The sequence below is a fragment of the Dendrobates tinctorius genome, unplaced genomic scaffold (genome assembly GCF_039654945.1).
Source record: "Dendrobates tinctorius isolate UK_male_01 unplaced genomic scaffold, ASM3965494v1 ptg000047l, whole genome shotgun sequence".
NCBI classification, from domain to species: Eukaryota; Metazoa; Chordata; class Amphibia; order Anura; family Dendrobatidae; genus Dendrobates; species Dendrobates tinctorius.
Genome location: NW_027361715.1, coordinates 12,037,501 through 12,053,745, shown reverse-complemented (window position 1 = coordinate 12,053,745; position 16,245 = coordinate 12,037,501). Strand labels below are relative to the sequence as shown.

General features: G+C 42.8%; 1 protein-coding gene across 1 annotated transcript in view; it reads left to right on the top strand.

Moving 5' to 3' along the window:
• Nucleotides 1–1,400: 1,400 nt before the first annotated feature.
• AGRP (agouti related neuropeptide) overlaps nucleotides 1,401–16,245 on the top strand; it is a 24,761-nt gene continuing 9,916 nt past the window's right edge. Inside the window, exons 1-3 of the mRNA XM_073576207.1 lie at nucleotides 1,401–1,515; nucleotides 6,090–6,276; nucleotides 12,520–12,608. Coding sequence (XP_073432308.1) covers nucleotides 6,105–6,276; nucleotides 12,520–12,608 — 261 coding nt within the window. The 5' untranslated portion in view covers nucleotides 1,401–1,515; nucleotides 6,090–6,104. The remainder of the gene's footprint in view (nucleotides 1,516–6,089; nucleotides 6,277–12,519; nucleotides 12,609–16,245) is intronic.

Sequence of the window (16,245 nt, the reverse complement as noted above, 5' to 3'; positions counted from 1 at the left end):
AGGATTGCACACAGTAACCTACAGACAGTTTCAGGTTGGCGCTGTTATACTGATTAAAATGATACCTTGGTTGATGAATTCCGTCCTGTGGTTGTAGTTTAATCTACATTTTTAGTTTTCAGTTAATGATATTCTCGTGCTCCGGGGCAGCCTGTGGGCGGGGCTTTATGTGGTGCTCTGCTTACATATGCATCTGTATGGGTTTACTAATCCTTAAGTGACTTGCACCCTATTTTACACAATACATAGAATTTTGTGTGTAAAAGAAAAAAAATAACATTCATCAGGCAGGATCTGTAGCATGATACAATGGAATGTGATAGATGCTACTGCGCAGGCGCCGGTGTCATTTTGCTAGAAAAAAATTTTGGGCTCCATCAAAATGGCGCCGAAGGCGGCACCTGCACAGTGGCATCTGTTGGCGATCAGATAGATGCTACTGCGCAGGCGCAGCTGCCGGTGCCATTTTGATGAAGATATTTTTTTTCCTCCCAATAAAACAATATGACTAAATCATAAATGAATAAATGCATATTATCCATTGTATCACGCCACAGCGCAGGTGCATGCCTGATGAATATTATTATTTTTTTTCCACACAATATTCTATGCGATAAGTAAAAAAGGGGCAGGTCAGAGAGGGATTAGTGACCTGTTATAAGCCCATACAGATGAATATGTAAGCGGAGCACCACATAAAGCCCTGCCCACAGCCCTGCCAACCAGCCGCCTACAGCCCTGCCCACTGGCCACCCACAACCCTGCCACAGAGTTTGAGAATCTCATTATTATGCCATTCTCCAGCTCTTTGCTTACTTCCTTCTGTCCAGAGCACCTCCTGCCATTTCTCAGCACCCCAGTTCCTTTGTTCTTTTTCATAGTTGAGTCACTTGGTTTTGTTTCTATGTCGAAAACCACTTCTGGCCAGACTCCTCTAACAGTAAATGGGTGTAAATATCAAAGGCTGTCCGTCACTTCCAAACAAAAACCAGATGTGAACAAGCGCAAACTACAAGTGGCCATCTCCATATATAACTAACAAATAGTATTCATTATTCTACTCTGAGATGTCATGGCAAAAATGCAAAAATCTGGTGATCGATTGCCTTTAAGTACTAGTTGGCTATGCCCATAGATCCTATCTGATCAAAAATTAAAACAGAAGCAGGAATCTGTAGGTACAAATGTCCTCGAGTCACTATCCATCACAAAGTCAAAACAAACTAATGACCAAATGAAACATTATGTGGTCGACTGACAGTGACAGCAGATGCAATCAGGATAAATGAGCCGCTACGGGAGCTTTTACCATAAATGACAAGTAATGAATATTATGGTTTCTGAGTGGAATTTATAAATGACTCCTTAATCTGCTCCGCAGTTTGCCATTAAGTAGCATCCTCCTACTCGTCCACACTCGTCACCACAATAGACCAACGTTCTCCCCCTATATAAGTGTCTGGTGCTTGGCTGTACCATCATCTTTTGGCTTTACCTGGTGACTGCACCGTGCATGTAAGTTACTATGATTACTAAATACATGTCTTTTCATTCTCCAGTATATACTCTTCTCTATTGCTGTCTGCAAATGAGTTAACTGAGAATCCATCAGTCGGTCGCTGTGACGTCCTAAAAGGGAGTTTGTAACCTTTTTTATCTGTCTTTTTCTGAACTCCTCTCAGCTGATTTAAGGGTCTTCGGCTCCTCCACGGCCCCTCCGCTGCCTCTGGTGTCTGTATGTTTTTACAATATTAAATATGGTGCCATCCTAACAGCGAAGCGGCGCTTGTGACATCGATCTTGTGGTTTGATTCAGTAAAATGGCGCTGGTGCTTGCGCATTCGCAGATTTAAATTTGTCATTGAGTTGAGATCTGAATCTGCGCATGCGCCATTTTCCTGAAACTCACCGTGGGATTAATGTGATCAAGCGCCGCTCGCTGTTGGGACAGCGCTAGCACAAAATTTAGAACAGCAAGAATGTTCAGACACGAGAGACAGCGTTTGAACTGATAAGCAAATGAGGCTGAAGGACTATTTGTAGATCTGAAGCCTCTGTCACTTCGGTTCTATTCCCCTCTCAGCACCGTCTACTGCTACTTGACTGACAGCCTCCATTCTGTGTGACTTCATGCAAAAGTGCCGTCAGTCAATCAGGAGGAGGTGGCTCTGGATGGGGAATAGAGCTGGAGTGACAGAGGTTTCAAATCTACAAATAGCCCTTCAGCCTCATTGGCTTATTGGCTTATTAGTGCAAACGCTGATTTCTCAGTAATGGAAGAACGGACTGGCCATGCAAAGGTATCACTGGACTTGTCTGTGTAAGAGATAAGTGTGCATATAAATAGTTTGGGTTGTGAAATTCTGCTAACAGATTATCTTTAAGGTTTTTTTTTCTATTTATTTTTTGCATAAAACTGAATCTTTAATATACATTTTTTTACACAAGCAAGGCACTAGGTGTGACATTTTTGGGGGTAGTTTGTTGCATTTTCCCATTAGAAATATTCCTTATTTCCTTCCATCTGTTAAAAAAGTGCATGATGTGTTAATTAAAGGGAACCTGTCATTAGATTCATGTGACTGCAGCCAATAACCAGGAACTGTTTACTGTGAAATGCTGGGCTGCTTCAGAGAAAACATAGCTTGAAGAGCCGGCAGGAAAGCATAGAGAGACCTGATGTCACACACGTGGATCGTTATCGCACTGTGCCACAGGGCGGGATTACCTAGGAGAGGTGTAGCTAGATGGGCTACCTGGTTTTTGCTAGAGCGCCTGATGGTGGAGTTAGACTTGAGCTACAGGTTGCCTCCAGGTACCACTCCTAGGCAGTCCCCAGTACAAGTGCTGACCCCATGGGTCAAGATCACAGACACGGACACAGGTTCAGAGTCTCTGACAGGATTCAGACAACACAGGTTTTTGGTCACTGGGCAGCACAGACACAGACTCAGAATCACTAGCAGGACTGATTCGGCTACAGGAACAAGCTTCGATAGTGTAGACTCTGGAAGGCTAACCAGGACAGTCACTGGTGTTGGTTTTAGTACCGCCGGAATGGTTATAGGTTGGGGGACCGAGGGAACAGCCTCAGGGTCAGGTATCACTCATGTGGCTCCAGGCTCAGGTACCGCCAAAGCAGCTCCGGGGTTCAGTTACCGCAGGAGCAGAGTCAGGCTCAGGCACCACAGAAGCAGTGTCAGGCTCAGGTATCGCAGTTGCGGAGTCAGGCTCAGGTACTGCCAGAGCGGCCTCAGAGTTCAGTTACCACAAGAGCGATGTCAGGCTCAGGTACCACAGGTGCAGTGTCAGGGTTCAGGTACCAAGAAGTGGTGTCAGGCTCAGGTACCGAAGGTGCAGTGTCAGGGTTCAGGTACCAAGAAGCGGTGTCAGGCTCAGGTACCGAAGGTGCAGTGTCAGGGTTCAGGTACCAAGAAGCTGTGTCAGGTTCAAGTACCGCAGGTGAGAACATAGCGAGAATCAAAGATGAGTGTAAAGAACATGTTTTTGAAAAAGAGATACTCTCCATATATTATAAATGACAAAAGAGAACAAGTGAGAGCTTACATCACTCATATCAAAGTCAAACAAATATATGTGCGGTAAATCACGTAAATAGTTCTTAGACCTGTTTATACCAAAGTGAAAAAAGAGCTTTATTTAAATGTACACACACAGAGGACATACAAATGTACATACAAATAGACCCACACATGTGGTAAAGGAACTACAAAAATCAGTGGACAAAGATGCAACCATGGTGCGACAGTGCCTACATAATAAAAATGAATGAATTAGGGAACGATGTAATGAGTTGATAACATAGTATTTGAAATGCCAAATACCCCAAACATACACAAATAGGCAAGAAGAGAAAAATGGGTATATCCCACAAAACAAGAGCATTCAATTAGTCCGGACAAAACACAACAGTGCATGTAACCGGTAATTAAGATGTAAGTAACATCAGACCATAAGGAATGTCTTGCCAGGGAACCATAAAAATGTAAACAAATCGAATAGTAAAAGGGCAATCAATAGAAACACAAAAGAATATTAGCTCCTTTTACACATATGTAGTTGCCTGCACGTCATGGCGAGGCCCCGACGCATGTTTCGCTTTCGCTTCCTCGGGGGGCGGTGTCAAGTACCGCAGGTGCAGTGTCAGCGTTCATCTATCGCTGGAGTGGTGTCAGGATTCAGGTGCTACAGGTGTGGCTTCAGGGTTAAGGTATCCCTGGAGAGTTGTTAGGATTCAGGTATTGCAAGTGCGGCTTCAGGGTTCAGGACTACACAACACGAGATATAGGAAAAGGTTCTGACTCCTACAACGCAGGATACAGGGACTAGGCAACTCACTAGTTGCACAACACTACTAAATAGGGAAACATTGCTCAGATACCTCAGAGCAGGGGAGCATGCCTTATATACTTGATGCTTCCTAGCTATTGGCTGGGGTCAGTTCTAATCTGCCCCTTTACGAATCGGGGGGGGTTCATGTGCGCATTTGATGTGCTGCCAAGAGATCTGCGTGGCATGCAGTGGGGAACCACGACAGGGAACAAGGATACGGCTGTGCTGCCGAGGTGGTGAATATGTTGGCGTCCCTGCCTGGAGAAGCGAGAGAGGACACGCAGGGACGCCGACATTAGCGTTATACCTGATTAGTCTGATGCAGCCCCCATCTGGCTTCTCCCAGCTCCACACCAGGTGATTGACAGGTCTCTCCCATGTGTGTACATAAAGAGAGAGAAGATGGACCAGTTCAGGAGTCCTTGGAAACACGGAACTGCAAAAGACCACTTGTGTAAGCAAAAAAACATGTTCCAGCTTCACAAATTGCAAAATTTATTGGACTAAAAAAGATATTCCATCATGAGTGTAGACACAGCTACGCGTTTCGAACATCCATTGCGTTCTTTAAAAAAAGCACAAAAAAATGTAATGGATGTTCGAAACGCGTCACAATTTCTGAAGCTGGAACATCTCCTTTTTCTGCCTACATACAGAGAGACCTGCTGGCTGGGGATTGTCCCGAACTAGTCTCTCTCTATTGTCCCCGGCTGACTTTTCAAACTATGTCTTCTCTGGAATAATTGATCGTCTGAGGGTAGAACAATTGTGCAAGCATGTTCTGTTTCAGGGTACAGTCAGACAGCTGTGTAACACAGACGACGCTTGCATCACAGTGTACGGATCGGCTGGCGGCTCTCCTTACATAAAATATTAATACAAGCTGTCAGGCATGGCTCAGGAGAGCCGCCGTCCAGTTCAAGCATTGCGATATGATCATCATCCATGTTATACGGCCGTCTGACCGTGTCCTCATACTGCCCGTGGTTTGAGCAGCATGAATGTATTGATAATCTCCTTTTATTGTGTGTCAGGTTTTTTGGAGGCTTTTTTTTAACGTTTAGAATCATATGATCTATGAACCGCATGACTTGTATTGCTAAAAACACAACAAAAAGTTACGGATAATATAACATGAATATAAACCAAATGAAAAAAAATGCAAGAAAAAAAAAAGCATGTAAAAATGGTTGGTTTTATTTTTAAAAGGACTCTGTCACCACAGATTGACTGTTCAAACATCACGGCGGGGACAAATATTTAAGTGCAACGTCCCACCTGCCTGTTTTCCCTCTATCTCCGCCCCCTTTTCTTTGATTGACAGGTCTGGCTTTTAAGAGCCAGAGAAATGCCAAGAGAGATGAAAATCAAGCAGGTGGGAAGGAGCACTGAACAGTATGGATAGACATGGGTGCACTGAGTGCCTGTGCTTGGTTTGAACAGTCAGTCTGTGCAGATGGGCGTCCTTTAAACCAAAAGATGTATGAAAAATCAGTACAGAATCATCAAAGTAGATTTACAATAATGGCACCAGTATATATTAGCTTCAGTGTGGAGTAAGATCACCGGCCATGTTATGTCTACAAATGACATTCCTGTTATTTCTCCATTCCCCAGCAGGGTATATGCCCACTAGGGGGCAGTAGGCAGGGCTCTTCTGTGTTTTGTACATATATTAACATACATTTATTTAAAGCCATCCGAACTAGATTGTGCATACTTTTCCATTTATATAGATATCGTCAATCGTGATGTTTAATACAGTCCTGCTTTGTGTGGCTATGGTTCAGGCGATTCAGGCCATACTGAGCTCGGACTCCAGCAAGGGGAGACTTGATGACATCAACTCCGGTGCAAATACGGGACGATATAGCTACCCAGGATTACTGCATAAAGTTAAGGAGTCCGGGATACTTCTGCCAGGTACTACTCTTCAGTCTTGTGTCCCTAGACAATTTGTATTTGGGCTTCTCTTCCTGACTATATATGAACCCCACTCCTACATCCTGCCCGTCAGTCCTAGCAGCGGTAATACGGAGGATTTACTACCCTTTGCTAATGTTCATCCTGTGATACAGAAATCGCAAACTTATTATACCGACTTTTCATTATTTTTATCTGAATATTATTATATGTTTGGATGGATGACAATATTATGTTGGATTACAATAGAAATATTTCGGAGCTTTGGGACCACTAATGTCCAGAGGAGAACCCGTTCCTTGACATAAACAGGATTTTTTTTTTTACTTGGTGTAAATGCCAATGTTCTTTTGTTTCTTAGTTGTTATTGCACCTCTTCATTCCTGAGATGTGCCCCCTCTTTCCTGCATATCAATATTTATAGTCAACTGGACGTGGTCCTCAAGAAGATGTCCACAGAGAAGGTTTGATGACCATGAAAATCAAAGGAGAAAATGCACTACTCATAAATCAATAATAAAATACAAAACTTTATTAGTAAGAACAATGGATTAAAATACCAGGATGGCAGTGGTAACTGACAGGTAGGTAAACGGTTAACCATCAGGCAAAAAAAGGCATCACATAAGCCATGTGGACATAAGGCTTGGAAAAAGTGCACAGTGCATACAATGAGTAACAAAGGCATTTTAAGCACAGTCAATGAAGGACACAATGTCCATATACATAAGTACAAAAAACAGTGTTGCATAAAAATGCCTATTAACAATTGATAACAACCAAGCAGCAAAATAGGAAAAGTGAAAGGAGCCTAAAACATTACCTAGTGGCGCCGTAATCCTACCCACCCCAACGCGCGTTTCGGCTCTGTGCCTTCTTCCGGGTGTATGTGATGCCTTTTTTACCTGGTGTTTAACCGTTTACCTGCCTGTCAGTTACCACTGCCGCTCTTGTATTTTAATTCATTGCTCTTACTAATAAAGTTTTGTATTTTATTATTGATTTATGAGTAGTGCATTTTCTCCTTTGATTTTCATATTTTTGCAAGATATACTCCTTCCTATATCCATATACCCCTTTCAGTTTGTGGGTGTTGGTCTGGCGTATAGTTTTTTGTTTTTAAGGTTTGATGACCATGTCTACTTGACAGACCAGAATTACGTACAGGGGAGAAGGAGCCATATCTCAGGAACATAGAGGTGCAGGAACAAAAGAAAAAACTTCACAAGGATCAGAAAAAAAGGGGGTATTTACAACAGAAACAAACTCCTAGAACCACAGACTACTGTACGTATGTACGTAGAACGTTGTTCTATGAAGTTTGCTTTTAAAAAAATTGCCAGCACAAAAGGCTTACAAATAAAAAGTCTGCAATTAGTATTTCCAAGTGTTTCCTCTCTACAGCAGCACGCTCTGCTTTGAAACATCAAACTCCTTTCTCTACTAATCGATATGCAAAAGAGGGTTCACCTTCACCTGCCAATGAGACTGCAACTGCTGCCATATTCATGGGCAATTACTGGGGTTGTGACAATCACAACGTTTTCAGATCGGCAACTCAAGAACTCCATTCTCATCCGTACCGTTCATTATCACCCTATGCCCGCTTATTTCTCTCCTTTTTTCAAACATAGACAGATCCCTAAAGGGCCTAAAATTAAAGATGACAAATTTCCTTTGTCTTTTAGGCCAACAAATTTGTATATGTGAATGTGTGTAAAATGTAAGGTTATATATATATATATATATACACTCACTGGCCACTTTATTAGGTACACCATGCTAGTAACGGGTTGGACCCCCTTTTGCCTTCAGAACTGCCTAAATTCTTCGTGGCAGAGATTCAACAAGGTGCTGGAAGCATTCCTCAGAGATTTTGGACCATATTGACATGATGGCATCACACAGTTGGCGCAGATTTGTCGGCTGCACATCCCTGATGCGAATCTCCCGTTCCACCACATCCCAAAGATGCTCTATTGGATTGAGATCTGGTGACTGAGGAGGCCATTTGAGTACAGTAAACTCATTGTCATGTTCAAGAAACCAATCTGAGATGATTCGAGCTTTATGACATGGCGCATTATCCTGCTGAAAGTAGCCATCAGATGTTGGGTACATTGTGGTCATAAAGGGATGGACATGGTCAGCAACAATACTCAGGTAGGCTGTGGCGTTGCAACGATACTCAATTGGTACCAAGGGGCCCAAAGAGTGCCCAGAAAAAATTCCCCACACCATGACACCACCACCACCAGCCTGAACCGTTGATACAAGGCAGGATGGATCCATGCTTTCATGTTGTTTACGCCAAATTCTGACCCTACCATCCGAATGTCGCAGCAGAAATCGAGACTCATCAGACCAGGCAACGTTTTTCCAATCTTCTACTGTCCAATTTCGATGAGCTTGTGCAAATTGTAGCCTCAGTTTCCTGTTCTTAGCTGAGAGGAGTGGTACCCAGTGTGGTCTTCTGCTGCTGTAGCCCATCTGCCTCAAAGTTCGACGCACTGTGCGTTCAGAGATGCTCTTCTGCCTACCTTGGTTGTAACGGGTGGCAATTTGAGTCACTGTTGCCTTTCTATCAGCTCGAACCAGTCTGCCCATTCTCCTCTGACCTCTGGCATCAACATGGCATTTCCGGCCACAGAACTGCCGCTCACTGGATTTTTTTTCTTTTTCGGACCATTCTCTGTAAACCCTAGAGATGGTTGTGCGTGAAAATCCCAGTAGATCAGCAGTTTCTGAAATACTCAGACCAGCCCTTCTGGCACCAACAATCATGCCACGTTCAAAGGCACTCAAATCACCTTTCTTCCCCATACTGATGCTCGGTTTGAACTGCAGGAGATTGTCTTGACCATGTCTACATGCCTAAATGCACTGAGTTGCCGCCATGTGATTGGCTGATTAGAAATTAAGTCTTAACACACAGTTGGACAGGTGTACCTAATAAAGTGGCCAGTGAGTGTATATACACACACACTATTTTTTTTACCTTACATTTTATGAATTACAAAAAAGGAAAAAGGGCAGATGCAAAAGTTTTGACCTCCTGCATGGTTAGTACCTAGTAGCACCCTCTTTTGCAAGTATCACAGCTTGTGATCACTTTTTGTAGCCAGACACAAGTCTTTGAAATCTTGTTTGAGGGATTTTCATCCATTTTTTCTTGGAAACTTCTTTCAGTTCTGTGAGATTCCTGGATAGTTTTGCATCCTCTGCTATTTTGAGGTCTAGCCAGAGATTTTCAATGATGTTCAGATCAGGGGACTGTGAGGACCATTGTAAAACTTTCAGCTTGTGCTTATTGAGGCTGTCTATTGTGGATTTTGACGTGTGTTTAGGATCATTATTCATTTGTGGAAGCCATCCTCTTTTCAATTTCAGGTTTTTACAGATCGTGTTATGGTTTTCATCAAGAATCTGTTGAAATTTCATTGAATCCTTTCTTCCCTGCACCTGTGAATTGTTCCCTGTGCCATTGGCTGCAATACAACCCCAAAACATGATTGAGGCACCCCAGTGCTTAATAGTTGGCAAGATGTTCTTTTCCTGAAATTCTGTGTCGTTTTTTCTCCACACATACTGTACCTTTGATCATTGTGGCCAAAGAGTTCTATTTTAACCTTATCCGTCCACAGGACTGGTTTCCAAAATGCAGCAGGCTTGTTTAGATGTTCTTTTGCATACTTCTGACACTGAATTTTATGGTGAGGACGCAGGAGAGGTTTTCTTCTGATGACTCTTTCATGAAAGCCATATTTGTGCAGGTGTCTCTGAACAGAAGAACAATGTACCACAACTCCAGACTCATCTAAATCTTTCTGAATGTCTTTTGCAGTCAAGAAGGGGTTCTGATTTGACTCTCACTGAAATTTTGCTTGGTCTTCCAGACCTTATCTTGACATCCAATGTTCTTGTTAACTGCCATTTCTGAATTAAACTGCAAAAAATAAAGAGAGGGGGAGTGCACTAAGGCGGTAAATGAGGGACACCAGCATGTTTAACAAAGGTAATCCACTCACCTGATGTGGTTGTGAAGGGTCACAACCACCTAAGGAAGTTTTGGTCGCTGCAGATCCCGGGATGCAGATAAAACAGTAGAGAAGAGAAAAGCCGGTGGTTCTTCCGCGCTAGACCACAAGGAACCAACCGAAAATGCAAGCATCTTCGGTTGATTCCTTGTGGTCTAGCGCGGACGAACCCCGGCAAGGGCAACTTGAAAATGCATTGCTATCTTCATATAGCCTTCTACTGCTTTGTGGGCCTCCACCATTATCATTTTCTGAATGCTAGTCAGCTGCTTAGAAGAACCCATGGCTGCTGTTTTTTGGCACAAGGTTATAATAATAATAATAATCTTTATTTTTATATAGCGCTAACATATTCCACAGCGCTTTACAGTTTGCACACATTTTCATCACTGTCCCCGATGGGGCTAACAATCTAAATTCCCTATCAGTATGTCTTTGGAATGTGGGAAGAAACCGGAGTGCCCGGAGGAAACCCATGCAAACACGGGGAGAACATACAAACTCCTTGCAGATGTTGTCCTTGGTGGGATTCCACCAAGCTGCAGCGCTAACCACTGAGCCACCATGCTGCCCACGGTTAGAGGAGGCCGGGTTTTTATAAAGCTGGGAGATTTCCATCACTTAGTCTTTATTTGATAGTTTAATTTGTAGTTATCAGAACACAAAAATCTCCAAGGGTGCCCAAACTTTTGCATCGGCCCATTTTCCTTTTTGTAATTTTTAAAAAGTAAAAGAAATATATATTGTAAGATAGTGCTTACTGAATGTGTTGGAGGACACTCGCTTGGCAATGGAATTAAGACACACTGGAACGTTTTTTCCACTCAAACAGTCCATGCTGTTTATTTACACTCATAAACCACTGTGGGCCATGTTACACATCACAGACCTACCACATAGCCCATAGCACTTCACAGTACACGGCTTTAACTTACAGTCACTAAACATGCTGGACTTCTCTTTGTCCAGTTACCGTGGGCAACCGCATGCCATGCCAATGTCTCTCACAACTTTACTCCATGCCACACGACATTAGATTGCAATCTCTAAACATGCTGGACCTCACTTCGTCCAGTTGCTGTAGGTGACCGCACAGTTCATTAACTGACCCTTGTCAGTGCACACAGTCCCCCATATTCTGGGTTACCTTCCAGGAGCTCCGCTCCACAGGTTGACTCCTTGTCAGTCCTGGATTTCTAGGGAAGCTGCCTAACTGGGATCACTGTCCTGGATGATGACTGGTTCCACAGGCCAAACGTGACAGTCCAGACCCTCAGAAGGACGGTAGCTTCCCCACCACAGTTAGCCGACACCGGCTCTGCGGGTACATGGTCTCACCCTGTGCTCTTCAGGATTCCGGTCCACTCGCAGGACCTTCCAACACAGAGACCATCCAGGTCCATGGCCTCACCATGTGCTCTTCAGGAATCCGGTCCACTCGTAGGACCTTCCAACACACAGAGAACTGTCAGGACGTTACAACACAGATCATGTGATCAAACCAGTCACATTATGTAGCTGAAACCACCCCCATAGGTGGGAGGTGTGTGTGGTTAGCCAGTCCCGCCCAGCTCTCCGGCTAACCCTGTAAGCTCCCTAATACACAAAACCAAGACTCATAGAACTACTGGTCCCAGAGCAACATTTCAGGCTTACAACGCAGAGGACCTTCTCCTCTGGGACATATACCGGCCATTTACAACAATGCCGGTCACTGTCTCACTATATATACAGTATATATTTTTATTTTTTTACAGGGTTCTTAGTAAATACTGTTGTGATCAAAAAAGCATAAAAGCTATCCCACCATTGGCAATGTGACTCAGCTCATGACGGTCCTAAGATGTCTAATATTAAAAACCTTACCATGTGTCAGAGTTAAACTCAATCTGTATCAGGACCCTCGTTCCTTGAGCTGGATATTATGGAAGAATGGTTTAAATGCTTTGCTGACCAAAATCAGTGTTTACTAAGAACCCTCTGTTATTTAAATGCACTTTTGCTTTTTTTTTACTTATTTAGTTACAGCAGGGTATATGATCATTTTGTTTCTCTTGGGTTTTGTATATTTAACTTTAGGCCTTTTAGAGATAATTTTTTCTTTAACTTGCTCAACTGTTCACAATAACAGTAATTTTGATCAGGGGTGCCCAAACTTTTACATGCCACTGTATAATAGAATACTTACTGTATCTCCTTTCTTTAGCAAACTTTGCAAGATCAGACGTCTTTCGAATGGATACCGGGGCTGCTGAAGAGAGTCTGATGGAAGACTACAGCATGGTGGACCCGAGGGTAAGCCGACTAGTAAGCAGCAAAAGAATTTAAGAACTATGACCTACAAAAAGTAGATACATCCACTGTATGGTCTGAAAACTAAGAGTTCCTCACATCTCTATTAAGTTTCTTTTACTAGTAAATTGATAGATCACATTCTGAAAAATATATGCCCAGCTCACACAATGGCTTTCTACGTTATACCAGCCAAGAATGGTCACAGTGTTGATTAAAGAAGCTCTAATAACAAAGTTTTTTAATGTATTGCAATCATCATATTATATGGTAGTGTGTATTTACAATTGCTCATTTTGCCTTTCTACCCAGTAAATTCTTCTCTTTTCTCTGCTCTATGTAGAAACAGGAAGTACAGCAGGGAAAATAAATATTTGATACACTGCCGATTTTGCAAGTTTTTCCCCCCTACAAAAAATTGGAGGGGTCTGTAATTTTTATCGTAGGTACCCTTCACCTGTGAGAGACAGAATCTAAAAATAAAAACCAGAAGATCACATTGTATGATTTTTAAATAATTAAATAAAATTTTATTGCATGAAATAAGTATTTCATCATCTACCAACCAGCAAGAATTCTGGCTCTCACAGACCAGTTAGTTTCTCTTTAACCCCTTTCCATCATCAGGCGGACATTTACGCTGATTTTGGACTCCCTCCCTTTGATGTGGGCTCCGGCGGTGAGCCCACATCTTTCCCTGGATATGTCAGCTGTTTTGAACAGCTGACATGCGCCCGCAAAAGCCGCGGATGGAATCGCGATCCACCCGCAGCTATTATCCAGTTAAATGCCGCTGTCAAACTCTGACAGCAGCATTTAACAAGCGCTTCCGGCAATCGCTCCAGAAATATGCACACCAGTGACTCCCATCATGTGATCGCGGCCACCGGTGTGTTGGCATGACAACCGGAGGTCTCCTGGAGACCTTTATGGTTGTGAATGCTGGCTTGCTGTGAGCGCTACCCAGTGGTCGGCACTCATAACAAGTAATTCTGCTATATAGAGGCGATCTGATCATCGCCTCTATGTAGCAGAGCCGATCGGGCTATAGCTGTTTCTAGTCTCCCATGGAGGCTATTGAAGCATGCCAAAAGTAAAAAGAAAGTGTTTTAAAAAATATAAAAAAAATATATAAAAGTTCAAATCACCCCCTTGAAAATAAAATAAAAATAAAATTACACATACACATATTAGGTATCGCCATGTTCAAAATCGCCTGATCTATCAATAAAAAAAGATTAACCTGATCGCTAAACAGCGTAGTGAGAAAAAAGTCAAAACGCCAGAATTAAGTTTTTTTGGTCACCGTGACAATGCATTAAAATGCAATAATGGGCGATCAAAAGATGGTTTTCTAGTTTTTATCATACCTTTTCTTTCCTTCCTTTTCCTCCCTCCCCTCCCTCCCTTTTTCTTCTCCCTTACTTACCCACCAATATATAAGAAAATTCAATAAAAATTATTTAAAATAAAAGATTGCATGTGCACCAAAATGATATCATTAAAAACGTCAGCTCGGTGCTCAAAAAATAAGACCCTCACTCAACCCCAGATCACGAAAAATGGAGACGCTACGGGTATCGGAAAATGGTGCAATTTTTTTTTTAAACAAAGTTTGGAATTTTTTTCCAGCACTTAGATAAAAAAGATCCTAGACATGTTTGGTGTCTATGAACTCGTAGTGACCTGGAGAATCATAATCGCAGGTCAGTTTTAGCATTTAGTGAACCTAGCAAAAAGGCCAAACAAAAAAATAGTGTGGGATTGCACTTTTTTTTGCAATTTCACCGCAGTTGGAATTTTTTTCTCGCTTTCTAGTACACGACATGGTAAAACCAATGGCGTCGTTCAAAAGTACAACTTGTCCTGCAAACAACAAGCCCTTGCATGACTATATTGATGGAAAAATACAAAAATTTATGTCTCTAGGAAGAAGGGGAGTCAAAAATGAAAACGCAAAACTGAAGAAAGCTCTGGGGGTTAAGGGGTTAAGAAGCCCTCCTACTCTGCACTCATTACCTGTATTAACTGCACCTGTCTTAACTTGTTACCTGTATAAAAGACATCTGTCCACACACAATCAATCACAATCCAACCTCCCCACCATGGCCAAGACCAAAGAGCTATCTAACCACCAGGGACCTAATTGTAGACATCCACAAGGCTGGGATGGACTACTGGACAATAGGCAAGTAGCTTGGTGAGAAGGGAACAACTCTTGGAAGAATTATTAGAAAATGGGCGGTTACGGAGACTGATGAGGTTATTAAACTTCTCCATTCTTATTATACGAACGTGTACAAATCTAAGACTAATGTTTTGGAGGGAGATATCACCTCTTATCTAGATGGAATTACTCTTTCAAGGCTGTCTGGAGCTATAAAGGAGGCTTTGGATCAGCCCCTGGACTTGAAGGAACTAGATGATGCATTACAAACATTGGAAAATGAGAAAGCACCTGGTGCCGATGGCCTCCCAGGAGAATTTTATAAAGTGGTACTGATGCTAAAGCTCTTAGATGTCTTTAATAGTGATGAGCGAGGATACTCGTTGCTCGGGTTTTCCTGAGCATGCTCGGGTGTCCTCCGAGTATTTTGGTGTGCTCGGAGATTTAGTTTTCGTCGCCTCAGCTGCATGATTTGCGGCTGCTAGACAGCTTGAATACATGTGGGAATTCCCTAACAAACAGGCATTCCTCACATATAGTCAGCCTGTCTAGCAGTCGCAAATCATGTAGCTGCGTCGAAACAAACTAAATCTCCGAGCACGCCAAAATACTCGGAGGACACCTGAGTATGCTCGGGAAAACCCAAGCAACGAGTATACTCGCTCATCACTAGTGTTTAAGGAGGAACAAGAAAAGGGCTCCCTCCAGATTCTACGAATGAAGCCATAATAGTTTTAATACCAAAGTCGGGGAAAGATATGTCAAAATCTGACTCATGTAGGCCAATCTCTGTCCTCCCAGTAGATAGGAAACTACTAGCTAAGGTTTTTATGAAAAGAACTCATGAATGGTTGCAGCATATTGGGGATATCAGTATATATCTTTGTACCTAAAATGTGGCTCAAAATTATGCTGGCATAAGAACTGGACAGAAATGCGGCCTAGCCGTCATACGTAGAGAATGAGGAGGGGTAGGAACTACCAGAAACGACCAGAAAGTCCATTTGCAAGTGAAAGAATAACAACTTTATTAGAAGAATATACAAATAACAGGCATGGGGAGACAGTGGACAATGATGCATGAACCTAAGTGCACAAATGCAAAAGGGGCACGTTGGCGGTAAGGCCAATGAATCTCACAGCATGAACATAAGTAGATCATGTCAATCATCAGCGTGATAATATTAGGCCGGGATCACACATGCGAGAAACACGGCCGAGTCTCGCATGTCAATACTCGGCACTCGGATTGGAGCGTGCAGCCACATAGCAATACATGGAACTGCACGCTCTGCTCCTGAGTGCCGGCGGCAGTGCCGGGTATTAATATGCGAGACTCGACCGTGTTTCTCGCATGTGTGATCCCGGCCTTAGTCAAAGTTCCAAGCACGTGTGGGAAAGTCTGCTATGTGCCAGTACCTGTGGCTCAGATTAGCTTGTGTAATGTGCACTGGATACAAGAAACATACTGAT